Source organism: Colletotrichum abscissum, assembly GCF_030869225.1.
Source record: "Colletotrichum abscissum strain IMI 504890 chromosome Unknown Scaffold_18.1, whole genome shotgun sequence".
NCBI lineage: Eukaryota > Fungi > Ascomycota > Sordariomycetes > Glomerellales > Glomerellaceae > Colletotrichum > Colletotrichum abscissum.
This window is the reverse complement of record NW_026850076.1, coordinates 914,071-928,032: the sequence shown is the minus strand read 5'-3', so window position 1 is coordinate 928,032 and position 13,962 is coordinate 914,071. Positions and strand designations below refer to the sequence as shown.

The 13,962-nt window shown below is 52.3% G+C and overlaps 6 protein-coding genes across 6 annotated transcripts; 2 read left to right on the top strand and 4 right to left on the bottom strand.

Moving 5' to 3' along the window:
• Nucleotides 1–2,949: 2,949 nt before the first annotated feature.
• On the top strand, nucleotides 2,950–3,312 carry CABS01_08304 (microtubule-associated protein CRIPT; the record flags this gene model as incomplete). Its single annotated transcript, XM_060541665.1, has 1 exon — nucleotides 2,950–3,312. One exon carries the CDS (start codon nucleotides 2,950–2,952, stop codon nucleotides 3,310–3,312), a length of 363 nt encoding a protein of 120 aa, XP_060402469.1.
• Nucleotides 3,313–3,891: 579 nt separating this feature from the next.
• Nucleotides 3,892–4,929, bottom strand: CABS01_08303 (uncharacterized protein; the record flags this gene model as incomplete). The annotated part of the gene is made up of 1 exon (XM_060541664.1): nucleotides 3,892–4,929. The coding sequence occupies one exon, from the start codon at nucleotides 4,927–4,929 to the stop codon at nucleotides 3,892–3,894; it is 1,038 nt and encodes a 345-aa protein (XP_060402468.1).
• Nucleotides 4,930–6,225: 1,296 nt separating this feature from the next.
• Nucleotides 6,226–7,282, bottom strand: CABS01_08302 (uncharacterized protein; the record flags this gene model as incomplete). Its single annotated transcript, XM_060541663.1, has 3 exons — nucleotides 6,226–6,570; nucleotides 6,623–6,691; nucleotides 6,761–7,282. The coding sequence occupies 3 exons, from the start codon at nucleotides 7,280–7,282 to the stop codon at nucleotides 6,226–6,228; spliced, it is 936 nt and encodes a 311-aa protein (XP_060402467.1).
• A 434-nt stretch (nucleotides 7,283–7,716) lies between these two features.
• On the top strand, nucleotides 7,717–8,109 carry CABS01_08301 (uncharacterized protein; the record flags this gene model as incomplete). Its single annotated transcript, XM_060541662.1, has 2 exons — nucleotides 7,717–7,733; nucleotides 7,794–8,109. 2 exons carry the CDS (start codon nucleotides 7,717–7,719, stop codon nucleotides 8,107–8,109), a joined length of 333 nt encoding a protein of 110 aa, XP_060402466.1.
• Nucleotides 8,110–8,442: 333 nt separating this feature from the next.
• CABS01_08300 (peroxin 26) lies at nucleotides 8,443–9,923 on the bottom strand (the record flags this gene model as incomplete). The annotated part of the gene is made up of 2 exons (XM_060541661.1): nucleotides 8,443–9,346; nucleotides 9,409–9,923. 2 exons carry the CDS (start codon nucleotides 9,921–9,923, stop codon nucleotides 8,443–8,445), a joined length of 1,419 nt encoding a protein of 472 aa, XP_060402465.1.
• A 1,510-nt stretch (nucleotides 9,924–11,433) lies between these two features.
• On the bottom strand, nucleotides 11,434–13,879 carry CABS01_08299 (uncharacterized protein; the record flags this gene model as incomplete). Its single annotated transcript, XM_060541660.1, has 6 exons — nucleotides 11,434–11,750; nucleotides 11,802–12,806; nucleotides 12,857–12,908; nucleotides 12,968–13,144; nucleotides 13,245–13,594; nucleotides 13,651–13,879. The coding sequence occupies 6 exons, from the start codon at nucleotides 13,877–13,879 to the stop codon at nucleotides 11,434–11,436; spliced, it is 2,130 nt and encodes a 709-aa protein (XP_060402464.1).
• Between the last annotated feature and the right edge of the window lie 83 nt (nucleotides 13,880–13,962).

Below are 13,962 nucleotides of genomic sequence, written 5' to 3'. Positions count from 1 at the left end.
AACGGGCTGAGTGCGCAATTGTACCGTAGGTAGTTGGTCCCCAGGTGAAGACGAGAGTAGGTACCTAGTGGCCGAAGGACGGTCCCCGGTGGCAGTGGCTCAGGAGGCAAAGCAACGCAGTCGCTATGATTGGCTTGCAACGGTCGAATAATTTCACAACAGGAGAGGACGTCTTGGAGACTGTCGAGAGGCCAAGAAGTAAGGTGATGTGAGGTGTCGTCCGCGGAAAGGGTGGGATCTGCGGAAAGTCGTGTTTGAGGTATCGGTGGTGCTTGAATGGGGTTGAATTGGGGGGAACTCGGGAGACAGCGCAAGGGAGCCGACCGGATGAGACTGGAAGCTAAACACGCAGCAGCAGCAAGTACTTAGCAGCAAGGCGTTAGACTGAGCGTAACTTGTAAGGTTGGTAGCGTGGGTTTTTCGGGGAGGCGCAGGGTAGCAGTAGCAGCGTCAAACAGTGCAGATTGAAGACACCAAACCTCAATGGACGGGACGGGGAAGGGTCGAAAGGGTCTCGTTGGCTTGAACCCAGGCGCCTTGCTTGCGGTACCAAGGTACTTGGCTGGCCTCTAACGTCTGCTCACAGCTGGCAGCTTCCTCAGGCAGATGCGACAGCTATCCTCGTTCTCCGTACTTTCCTGGGCTATTTTGCTGTGAGACTACAACTGGGCAATGGGATTGGGTGGACTTGGTTTTGGGACCGCAGCTCCACCAGACGGGGGCACGTGTGGGCCTGTTGCTATTCTGAATCTTTGGGAGGACGTTTGACCAGCTGGGCCTAGTATTGGCTGCATCTCTTCCTCCACGTCCTGATCCTGTCTCTGTCTCTGCCTCTCTTCGTACCGGATGCGAGACCACAAGCTGACAGCAGCAGCGAGAAGTTTAAAGAGCTGCGTCGGCCTCCAGCCACACACACCAACCTACGACGACAGGGCGAAGTTGGTGAATGTCGGCAGGAATGCCCGCTACGCCACTCTCGGTCAGTCAGCCTGCAGCCTGCCTGCGTTTTCCCCTCAACACTAGACACAGTCGCCAATCGAACCTTCAATCGAGACGTAAGGGGCGGACGGACGTCTCGCACGGAATCTCGGGACCCGTCACATTTAGCCTGCTCTGACACGAGCCAACTTCAGAGTCCGCCTCTGCTCAGTGTTCGTACGGATAGGTAAGTCATAGGGCACAGAGTATCTGCATCTATATGCCCGCTCAGACCCCAAGGGCCCCGACGACTGCCTAGCCAACGCCAGGACCAGCGTGTAAAATGGTCAATAGACCAATACACGAGGACAGACGATGAACAATGGAGACAACGCAGCAATGCCCAGGCTATTGAGCAAGGTTTGATTAGGGTAGGAGTTAAGCATCATCTCCCTAAGTACCTTATTATTAAAGAAAATTAATTCTTTTTAAGTTATAAGTATAAGAATATAGTTTTAATAAAATAATATAATACTTACTTAGTACTTAAATTAAGATACTTTTTTAAGCTTATTATAAAAAAAAGATAACTATATTATTAATTACTTATTATTAAGGTTTATAAATAGTACTATAGTTTTAATTATTATAATTTTAATTATTATAACTTTAATTATAATAGCTTTACTTATAATAAATAAAAAGTCTAATTATAAGTCTTTTAAAAACCTCTTTTTAAGAACTATAAGAGCCTCTAAGTTAAGTTAAAATACTTATTAAAATATTAATAATTAAATTAACTTTATAATAACGACCTTAATAAAAAACTTAGTAAATAATACTAAAAACCTCGCTAATATTAAATATAATCTATAAAGTATAATAACGTAGCTATAAAGTATTATTAATATATTTTATATTAAAAAAAGTATTATTAATATTAATAAAATAAATAAAGCTATATTAATATAACGCCTTAGCTTTTTTTTATAGCTCGAGGATAATTATTTTAAATAATATTAAAAATTTATTAAAAAGCTTTTTTAAGTATTTTAATATATTTATTACTATTTTTATAATAATAAAACTCTTAATATTTATATATAAAAATAAATTATTTATTTTTAAATAATAATATTAGCTTATTAATAAGCTATTAAAATTACGATTTTAATAATTTTTTAATAAGAGAGAGGATAAAATAAAAGAAAGGATAAGTAAAAAAAGAGTTAAGGTTAAATAGTATAGAATTCGAGGGTAGGGTAGCGTTTATATATACTGCGGTAATCCTCTAGTAATATAAAACGATAGAGTTAAACAGTGTAAGCATCATCTCCCGTTCGATGACAGAACCTGTTTCCCCTTGGCCATGTACCTCTTCAGAGTCGTTTCCCCCCGATGATCTGTGATTAGCTGTGGAGTACGAAAATGCTCTGTACGGATACTCTCGCTCATCCCAAGTGAACAGACGAAATTTGACCCAACCACGGCATATTTTTTCACCCCAGTAACCCCCGGCATTCTCCAAGATGCTGAAGAACTTGATCAAAATAAGATCCATTTTCAATTCCAAAAGTGGCTGGGGTCCCCGTATGCGTATAGCGAGGAAACAACTCGACAACAAAGTGCCCCCTATTGTGGCTACCGCGTGTGCTGGGCCAACGGTCCCAGAGTCAGAGGTCCAGACAATCGAAACGTCCAATGTCATCCACTCATTCTCCAGGGCAGACATTCCAATTCTAGCCCGGCCCGGTGCTGGACCCACACGAATCTGGACAGACCCACCGGAGAAACTTCAGTCTTCAGCACCGACCAGCAAACTCGCCGCCCTGCGACGTTGCGTCACTTCCAGCTGCCGTCCTTTCCAGCCACATTTGTTATCATATCTTATCTCAGCCTTATCACTTGCGACACCAGCCACTCGTCCCTCTCTGCCAGTCCCTCAACCATCATCAGAACAACCTTTAGTAATTGCGACTTCAACACAACCGACGATAGACCCATCCACCGAATCTAAACCCATCCCCGAAAATGGTCTGCACAAAGTGCCAAAAGCTCGGCAAGGGCTCCACGACCCTCGCGACGCCCTCTGTCAAGAAGAAGAGCGAAATCTACCACGGCTCCTCCTCGTCCTCGTCTTCCTCCGCCACCAAGTCCGCTACGCTGGGCACGACCGGCATCGGCAAGAGCAAGCTCCTCTCCAAAGCTGCCAAGAACCCTTACGCCCAGTACTCCAGCGCCTGCTCGAAGTGCAAGACAAAGGTCTCTCAGGGCCACTCCCTCTGCCAGTCGTGCGCCTACCGAGCCGACTCGTGCGCCTCGTGCGGGAAGCCGAACAAGAAGGCCAAAGGGGCTGCCCCGTCGATCGCGGGACAAAAGTTCACGTTGAAGTGAGACGGCGACAGGTTATAGACGAAACATAACATTACAACAAACCACTGTTGTCGAAACACCCAAGACGATACCCTCGTGACGCGCACTCTTCATGCGGCCAGAAGCTGGGAGCCGATCAGCCTACAGGGGCCAGCAGCAGCAACGGCAAGGCATGGCAATGAGGCCTATACTCTGCGCCATCGACCTCCATGCGATACGCGGCTCAATATGCGCCAGGTTAGAGACGGGATTCAACAGGTGGCAGGCCGTCATGACAGTCTTGTAGTGGCCAGGAATACAAACCACGAGGGCCAAGCAAGACAGACAGTCCCACGACATCTGACATCGCTCCTTTATCCCAACCAAGGTAACAACAGTCCTAGGTACAGATAGTTATAGCTGCAAAAATGGACTCCAAGGGTCAATTAACGCAGAGGCCTTGCTTGGTCAAATTCTGTAATTCATTCTACATTGGCCGTTCACTAATCGTTCCCGAAACCGTGGTTCATCCCTGCCTGTCATAAATATAACCGTTAACGTCAAATCCAACCACGCGCGGCCCCCTCCTTCGAGAGCCGCACTTCTTCTTTTTGGCTTTTCTTACAACGACGCCGTCGGCTTCTTGTCGACCTTGCTCTCGATCCACGCCTTGATCTGCTTATTCACCTCCTCGGGCGCCTCCCACAACGCCCAGTGCGTCGCCGTCACCTCGCCCCTCGACAGGTCCTCAAAGTGCTTGTCCATGCCCGCCGCCATGGCCGGCGGCAGCGCCGCGTCCTTTGTCGCCGAGATGAAGAGACTGGGCGGCGTCACCTTGTACGCCTCCCCGCTCTTCTCCGCCGCCTCCGCGAGCGGCAGCTCCTCGTCGTGGTTGATCTTGCGCGTGCGGTACCAGTTGGTCGGGCCGCGCATGCCCGACTTGCTAAAGTTGTCGGCGTAGTACGCAATCTCCTCCTCGGACAGCAGCGGCGTGGGGCCGATCTTGCCGATGTTCTCCCAGATGATGCCCCTCTCCGTGTTGAAGACGAGCTCGCCCGCGGGGCCTTTGCCGCCGTAGATGCCTTGCAGGAACTGACGGATGTCCTCGGGCTTGGTGAGCTTCTCGGGCACCTCCTCGCTGCGCAGCTGGAGCTGGTACTTGAAGTTGGTCAGGCGGCCCGCGGCGATGACGTCGGCGAGGTCGAACCAGGCCGTCGTGGGCGCGTTGTAGGGCGTGCAGACGCTGAAGACGCCCTTGATCAGGGACGGGTGCCACATGGCGAGGCGCCAGACGAGCGCTCCGCCCCAGTCGTGGCCGCCGAGGATGATCTGCTCGCCCGGGATGATGCTGTCGCAGAGCGCCTTGATGTCGTCCGACATGCTCTTGAGGGAAAAAGCCTCGAGCTCGGCCGGGGAGGCCGTCTGCCCGTAGCCCAGGGTGTCCGGGACGATGACCTGGTATCCCTGGGCGAGGAACATGGGGATCTGGTAGCGCCAGCCGAGCGAGATGTCGGGGAAGCCGTGGATGAGGACGACGGAGCCCTTGGGGGCGGCGTCGCCCTCGGGCTTGCTGAAGAGGTAGGAGTAGGTCTTGCCCCTGACCTCGGCCTGCTTGCGCTCGACGCGCGGGTCGTTGGGGGCGATCTTGTCGACGGCCATCGTTGGTGTGTGTATCCGTATACCGGTATGCAAGGCTTCCGTCTGGGGTGAAAGCTGTTAGGGACCGTAGCGGAAGGCGGGAGGAGGGAAGGAGGGGCAGCTAGTAAATGGCGGGGTGCGCGGTAGTCTTATACTCACGTTGGCACTCGACGTCTGCCAAGGAACAGACCCTTGCTATTACAGCTCAGTGACTGATTGTAAGCTCCCTCACAATGCTATTGCGGGGATTGATGAAAGAGAAGGTGTGTATGCGTGTTTGTATGAGTGTGTGCAGCTTCACCGATACCTATATTACCAGACTTGTCGGAAAGATAAAACTACTTATACCATTCGAGATATCGCCGAGTCGCCGAGTTATGGAGACAAGTATCGCACTTTGAAACTCGCCCGATTGCTTAGAAAGCTATAGAAACTGGCCACCTAAGAAAAACATACGAGCGGTGTAAATCGAGCCTCGGCATAGCTTGTCCCATTGTCGGGCTCTACCTCAATGCAGTACTTCGCACACAGGATAACATCGACCTGTTTGCACCAAGCTCTGGGTCCAGCGTATGGGTCGCAAGGTGAGGGGCATGGCTTGAATTGACAGGGGACCTGACGTGCGGCGAGCGGCGGCATTGGCGAACGGCGTGGCCGGGCATCCACCCGCGCGGGGCATCGCCTTTGCTGTCCAACGGAGTCCCTTGATAGAATCGTCCTAGCGGGCCCCGTCCGTGCTGTTGCGATGCCTCGGTCCAGGGACAACTTGAGACAAGGTGACTCGCCATCGTCGGACGGTACTCAAAACGGGGTTTCGCCATTGTCATCTTCAACATATGGTTCAGAGCCGGAGATCGCATTCTCTTTACCCGAAAAGCGTAAATTGCAAGTCTAGACGGGGGCCAACAATTCTTCAACGGCAAGGAACAGCTGTTCTGGACTAAAAGGTCCCACCAAGCTAAAGCAGGAGAACGTCACTGGTCTTGCGCTTGAGTCAGAGAGCATGGCTCGACGTATGTAGTAAACCTTTCAGCCGGCGAACAAAGTTGGTCTGAATCCCGTTTCTGGACCCAAGCTTCTTTTTTTCAAATATCACAATGGGCACCTTTCCCAAGTAAACGCCGCTTTAAACTCCAAATGGTATCATAAAACCCCCAACTCCGCCTTCAAACTCGCGCGCAAAGCCAGGGAAAATAGCATGCCTCCCATATCGCCTAATGTTATAACAATCACATAAACTACCGCGGTTGTGGCGTCTTTTACAATGAAACGCCGAGGAAGAAAAGATGGGAAAACACCACTCGCTTTTGTCAGGCATTAGTAGATAACCATATCCTCGTCGTTTTCAACGACATCACCAGGTTCGTCATGCGTGTCCCGCTCATGTCTGTCTCTGTCGGAAGACGCAGCTGTGTGGTCGTTAGCTGCGGGAGCATCAGGAGAAACCTCTGGCGGAGCCTCTGCTGGTTGTTCTTCTGTGACCATTGGCACAAGCTCCTCCTGGGCCGTGGCCGGCGGCCTGGCACGGCCGTGGCGTCTCTCGTGTTCTTCTTTCCGATCTTTGAACGCTTCGAGTTCTCTCGCGATGGTGTTCTTAGCGTCTTGCACCTGGTCGTCAATCTCGTCTTCTTGTTCTTTGGTAAGCTTCCACGGTCGATAGTACTGCAACACGTCAGCTCATGGTTTCCCCCCTTCCGCAACATGCAATACGCACAATTGACGGTCCTGCTTTCGTCCGGAGGGATTGTGCCTTTGCAAGCATGTTGGCATGTCGGGTTTTCATCTGCCATAAAGAAAAGCTTATAAGCACTTGAATGAGGCCATCAAGGGGAGGAGAGGGGCAAGCACGTACGACTTTCTCGTCAAACAAGATTTGCTCCTTCCACCGCGCCTCGGTGATCCGCGCGAGCTTCTCTGTCCGTCTCTTTTCGTCTTCTGCCCTCTGCTTCTGCGCCTTCTCCTGCTGTCGCTGCTCAATCTCCCTCCTCTTCTTGTGCTGCGAGCTGGAGTTGGTCTGGCTGAGGGTGCTCAGAAGACCTCCAAACAGCCGCTTACCCCGCTTCTTCTCCTCGTCCCTTGACAAAGGCGCTCGTCGAGCGGTACTGGCTCGGGAATCTTCGTCGCGCGGCCTCGAGTCCCGCGTCGAATCCTGTGCAGGTGGGTCGCCGTGGTCGCCATCATCGAATTTTGCCCTTTTTGATGATTCTTCCGCTCCATCAAGAGAATCTATAGGCGCTTTCCGTTTTTGTGTGACCTCCATCTCAGAGCTCGCGGATTCGGGGTTGATGGTATCAGCAGGTGCCCTGGAATCTGTAAGCTTCTCTTGCTCGGTCCGAAGGGAGCCGGTTTTGTTGTACTCTGTAACAGTGGCCATGATGATGTCGCTTCCCACCGTCGCAGTCGCAGTCTGCTCGGCAACAATCTCAAAGAAGACAGAACGCGAAGGAATGCGGTGTGCACGAAGGGAACTGAATGCGCCTCGGTCCCATGGGAGGTATCCCGGAGCTTGACAGCTCCAACCCGAGCTCCAAGGCTGAGGTTTGTCAGCGGGGTCCAGCCACTCGGAGGGACGAACCCACAGACTACCCCACTTTGGTCGGATCAGACGAGGGTCCGCACCAATGACCGAAAGAGAACCGAGAGGAAGAAGTGGCGAGGCTGACAGGCGCGGACGTCTTTTCTTCAAAGGTTCCTGGTGAAGAGAGGGTACGATAAGCTGCGACTTGCGACCATCACCCCCCGCGACCCGCAAGACAGCTTCCACCAAACCTCACCACCCAGAGGCGCTTCTCTCACAGATTGACCATCATGTCGCGCCATCACCCGTAGGCCATCTCCCAGTCAAACCCCTCAAAATTCATGCACAAGCTAACAACTCCCGCCAGCGATCTCGTAATGTGCCGCAAGCAAGCCGGCATCGCCATCGGCCGCCTCTGCGACAAGTGCGACGGCAAGTGCCCCGTCTGCGACTCCTACGTCCGCCCCACGACCCTCGTCCGCATCTGCGACGAGTGCTCGTTCGGAAACTACCAGAACAAGTGCGTCGTCTGCGGCGGCGAGGGCATCTCGGACGCCTTTTACTGCTTCGAGTGCACGCGCCTCGAAAAGGATCGCGACGGGTGCCCCAAGATTATAAACCTCGGCAGCTCCAGGACCGACCTGTTCTACCAGAAGAAAACCAATCGGACGGCGACGTACTAGTCCCTGCGTCGCCTGGGATATGGGCAAATTTGATGTGTTGTTTGAATGCGAGGAGACAGAGGAGACTACAAAGTTTTCGTGGGACAGGTATCGCATTGCCTGCGGCGTTTGATGTGTTTTGGTTCACAGCTATGGGACAAGGGTTTTGCGGCATAATTGGCACTAAGTCAGACATGATAATCTTTTTTAAAGCGGCATGAAACGGTTTCACCAAACAAAGGAAATGGTTCATTTTGCATAAGTATCAAAAAGAATGGCCAAACAATTAGGCCAATGTTCATCCAAGTTCGTATAGTACAGTGAGGTCAAAGCTAGCCAGTACCCGCGTCGTAATCATATGTAGCTAACCTTGACTCCCATTCCCGCGGTCGCCTTGACCTTGTTCCAACCATTACCAAGCACCCGCTGTATCCGTTCGCGGACGTTCTTCTGCCCAAACATGACGACCAAACCCAAAATAAAGGCCACGAGCCGCATCAGCAGCATCGGGTTCGTCTTAAATGATGCTCCCAGCTGGTCAATCACCTCGCGCATCCGAGAGATGACCATTGACGCCCTCGTTCCAAAGGTCGGCGGAGCTGAAGATTTCCCTTTTGCCCTAGAGACGGGCATCTTCGAATTAGAGTTGGACCCTGATGTGTTGGAAACGGCCCTGGCGTGACGTCCCTTGCTTGACCCCGCCTTACTCGAGCCTGCTTTACTCGGTGTCTTTTCGATGCCGTAGTCCCCTTCGGCGCCTTCTCTTCGTGCCCTCTCTTCCTCTAATCTCCGTCGTTCCCTCTCTTCATTCTCGGCTCTCAACTTCTTCGCCTCCTCAATATCACGCCGAAGCTGTTCTTCCTGCTCGCGTCGTTCTTCCGTCTCTCGCCTCTCGGCTTCCTGCTGTTCCTCCTGCAGGCTTTGCAGAGCTTGCAAAAACGCCTCGCGGCGCTCATCGTCTAGTACCGAGCTGACGCTGATAAACTCTCGGGCATAATCCCACTCATTATTGCGGATAAGTACGTGGAGCGTGTACAGCTCGAGGATCTTGACCCTAGCATTCAGATCCCTCGGTGTATCCGCTCCGCTGGTGGCCTTCGCCGGAGACCTATGCCGGTTCAGCCGTGGTGACGGCGACGGCGAGTCGGAAAATCTCTTGGAGAAGTCCAGATTTGGTGATGTGGCGGCTGCGAGATAGCTCTCGAGCTTCCTTTGGTTCAATTCTTGTGTCCGGGCGTGGGCTAGTAAAAGTGTTGCGCTATATTGTTGTTAGTGTGTGTTTGCAACAGGAAAAAAACAACGACAGAGAGGGCATCTTACAGATTAATGACAACGTCCGAATCGACGTCGCTCTCGACGCCGTGGTATCCGTTGCGTACGACCTCCTCCCAGATGTCTCCTTCCCTGACTTTGGTACACAGCGCTCTCCACTCTTGGCTCCCAAACGCATCCTTTCCTTCGTCCGGCTCCAGTTCGACGATGGCGTTGAGCGTCGTCAGGTACAAGCTCCAGACCTTGATCCTCGTGGATCGCGAGGCCCTGGCGACGGGCGCTGGTTCGCCTGCGCCGTTCTCCGACTGTCCCGAGGGCGGGGTGATCAATGGCAAGATGGTGGATAGTGCCTCGGGTAGACGGCGGGTGAGGAAGAGAGTCGAAGCCTGGCGGTAGGTCTTTGAGATTTGCGAGGTATGGCGCGCTGAGGTCGATGAGGATAGAGACGAGATGGAGCTCGCGAGCATATGTGGTGGGAATGTAGCGGTGGTCTCGGAAGAAGCGACCGTGGGACTCAAGGTCGCCGTGTAGGAGCCATTGAGGGACGACATGTTGGCGGGCATTTAGGAACGGGAGGCAACAGCAGCAAGCAACGGGGTCAATTTGTCGGCATTGAAGAGCCCCAGGCGGAGGGAAATGAGGGAAAAAAGAACGGGGACTATTGTTATGTATCTGGAGTGCGGAGAATGGCGGCCATCATACGCGTTCCTGCTCAAATGCCACCTGCGGGTTGTGAAGAGAGCCGCGACATGTGGATGTGGTTAGATTCGGGTTCCTGGGCGTTATGGTGGTGGTGTGTGGTGTGTGGTAGTGGTGGTGCTGAGGTAGCTGGGGGTTGCTGGAGAATGGAATTGGAGTCTGCTGACAGACAAACATGCCGATTACCGCAGCACCTGCACAGCTGCCCGGGACAGGCACGTACCGGCACGGTTACACTTTTCGGCCATGGCCCAAGTTTAGCCTCGGTTTGTTTCTTAGTGGGTTCCCCCCCAGCTTCTGCGTTGCTGCGTTGTATGCTGCCACTGGGGTGGCTGGCCAGCTGACCGCCAGAGCATGAGGGGAGGGGAGCGATAAGCGAGTACCAGTGACGTTGTCGCTGGACGGCTCACATGTCAAGTACCTCTTTAGCCTCCACGAGCGCGGCCTTCTCCCGGCGTCCGGCCTTCTTGAACTTCTCATTGGGTGGAGTTTCCTGATCGGGGAGGACGCTGTGCCTGGGTCGGAGAAACAGGGGTTGCCCTCGACGACCGGCCGAGCTTTCATCTCACCTCCCGGAGATCACCAACCATTTAGAGACGATCGTCTCATGCCCGCTGCGGCCTGTCATTTCAAATCTTCGTGTTGTATTCAACCCGCCAAGTCGGGATTCCCTTCTCAATTACTGCTTTGCTTAGTTGCATCTATTATGATATCCTATTAATTACCCCTCTCAACTGTCAATCCCAAGTTTGCGCGAATGCGTTCAGGGTTTAGACTTTTCTGGCCCCCCTGTGCTTCCCCAGATTGTTCCGAGGCATCTCACGGGAGGCAGAACCACGCGGCTCCCGGAGAGAATGTCATCGCCATTTAGCCCCTGACGCTTACATCGGTGTATTTCCTATTATAGACTGTGAGAGACCATCCACTTCTCACGGCTGGCACCAAAGTGTTGTTGTGGTGCTCAGTACACGTGGAATTTTCTTCGTCGCGGGGTTCTAGAACCGGATCATCTTACGTCCTAGGAATCGCCGAGCAGCTGGAACATATAAGGCTCATAAGCTGATGGGAAGGAGTGGCCTTGGACAACATGTCAAATAATCTGACGAACGCCGACGTGCTCTCATTGTGCTTTCAACCAAGTATGGATAGGCTCATCTATCGAAACATAGTTTTGCGGGGCGTCTCCAGAAATCCACCAAGGGTCATCCGTCCTCAACGACAGTGCAAGATTCATTGTCCTACTCACAAACGCGTCTCCCTACTCATGAGACCAGTGCCACCACCAACAACCCAAGACGCGATTTCGCGTTGGCACGGTCGGCAAACTCTTCAATCCAAGGGCAATTACGCTCCGTCGCAAGCTCAACTTTGAACTCACCATTCGGGCCCGATATTAAATGTCTTGCGGGGGGCGATCCGAATTCGGTCGCGAATGTCGTCGAATATGGCCATCTGCCACCGAATCCGACCCACGTACCCTTCCTGGGTGTTGGACTCTCTCCATGTGCCAATGTCCGAGTCTTGCGAATAGCCCAGGAATTGTGATTCGTATCCAACTGCTGATAGCCATTCTCTGTCATACAATCTCCATTCTTTGCTCTCGTATGACGCGGCTCGGCCCTCGAGCCTGGCCGATTCCTCGCGGGCGAGTTTGTGGGCAATTCGCAGAAACACAACTGCCGTCATGTGGCCTATCTTCATTAGTCGAGCCACTCACGGTTCTGCTTGTTCTGCCAACTCACTATCGAAGCCAGCCTGATGGGCTGTTCCACGACGGCCATAGCCATAAGCTGCATCCCAATGGATGCTTGGCTGCGTTCTGTTGCCATCGAACCTATTGTATAGATCCATCAATGGGTCTTCGCCCTCGATCGTGTCGTCCTTAATGGCCAACAGCTTCGTGTCCACGATGCGTGGGAACAATTCGTGAATATTTACCAAAAACTCCAAAAAGCTGTCGGGGAGGTCGTCGATGAAGGTGTTGTAAAGGAACAAAAGGTCCATGAATTGGTTGTGTCCGATAATGGTTGGCGAAGACGTTCGGCCTAAAGTTTCTAGCTCCTGAAGAGCATCTGCTACTTCATTCTTGAGTGTTTCCGTGGATAAATCCTCGAGATCGTGACACAGTTTGTCCCAACCAGTCGGCTCATCCCAGCCGGCTGTCTCAGCTGTGATATGCCAAGTACCAGTGTCGCCCTCCCGAAACTCGCCACCTGCCACTCCCTCCGAACTGCTTGAGGATTCTCCATCGTGGCTCGCCGAATGAGCTCCTTGAATATGTGTGGCCTGTGGAGGGATGTCATGGTGAGGGGAAGAGTTGATCCCAGGCCGGCTGCTGCCAAGATCGGGGTAGCAACGTTCGCAATGAACATCATACACCAAGGGCATCAGCTCATTATCTCCAACTCGGCTTCTGGACAAGTTCCGCTTCTTCATACAGAGGCACTCGTCTTTGGTGATCAAGTTTGTTTGAAATGCCACTTCGACGTCCTGACCTGAGGACGTGCTAGAGCAGCCTGTGTCAGGGTCGTGATGTGTGCAACACCAGGAGCAATAGCGATCCTCGACTTCTTCCTCTGGAGATTCGTCCCACTGTTCTGGTGCCGCGGGATGAACAAGCTCATGCACCTCACGACAAAAGCATTGTGCTTCGCCAGGCCAGCCAGACATGGCTTCGACAATGAGGTCGGGGTTAATGAGGTTGGCAAACTTGCCGCCGACAAGGGCTTCGATAATCAGGCGAATTCCTTATATCAGTCAGCCACCAGTAAAGCATTGCACACTGAGGGGAGCCCACCTGCGTACTTCCTCAACGATGCGTTGAGATCGTCCTCTAGAGACTCACGCCTCTTGGTGAAGTCAGCTGTCAGTGTTCTCATCACAGTTATCCGCGCCGCTGTAAACGAACCTTGGCTTCTTGTCCATCGTCCCGCTGAGAGATAACCACGGTCGTGCCATGATTCCAAAGACGGCAAACCATTCGTGGCACAAGCTTTCGGGCCTTTCTACGAACGATCTGTTCGTAGACGCTCATACGTTTCTTACTATCAGAGTTGGGTAAGAGGACATTGATCTCTAGAGTTCGCTGTCCCATGTCGCGATTAGTATACTCAGTAGAAAGTAACGAGATTCCAAGAGGAAGGGATTTTTTGTAGATAGAGGATAAAGGAACCAGTGCCACATACCATCCATGGATCGGTGTAAAGCCAATTTACAATCGTGTTATGGGCATAAATGGAAAACGTAGTCAGACCTTCGTCGTCCTCGTTGTATCCATGATCTTTGGCGTCCCAAGGGTCTTGTCGGCGCTGCATCTGTCGAACTGCCAAGCGTGCCTCTTCGCGGCTGAGGTACGGAACGCAGTCCTCATAGACCTTCTCCAGCCGGATGCCTTCCGATCGAAGAAATTTGAGAGTGTTGTATGATACAGAAAGGCTCCTATCCAAGCCTTTGACGAACTTTTCATCAGCTCGCGTTTCTGTGTGCAGGTAGGGGCTGACAGTGAAACTATAGGTCTCGGTTTTGTATGAGCCGTCTGGAATTTTGTCAGAATGCGACGGATGATATTCTTCGGACGTGGAGAACACAAACCTGACTGGCTTTGGATACACGTCATCCCCATCTCAAAGACGTTGAACTTGGATGCAATCTTCTTGGCCGATTCATAGATTTGCTGGTTGGTTGGGTTTTCTGAGTGGTCTGCCGAGCTCTTGTCCGTGATGCCGGTCATCTCGAGATCGATGGCAACGAAGTCGGACTTCGCGATGGACAGCAGAATATTCGGCAGCTGCCGCCAGAAGTTCTCTGACGAGACTTCCATGCTGGGCGTCGAGATGTTGTCAAGCTTTTGGCCGCCAGTCGTCAGTAGTTGAGAAGGAAAGGTAGGAGGTAAGGTAGAAGGAA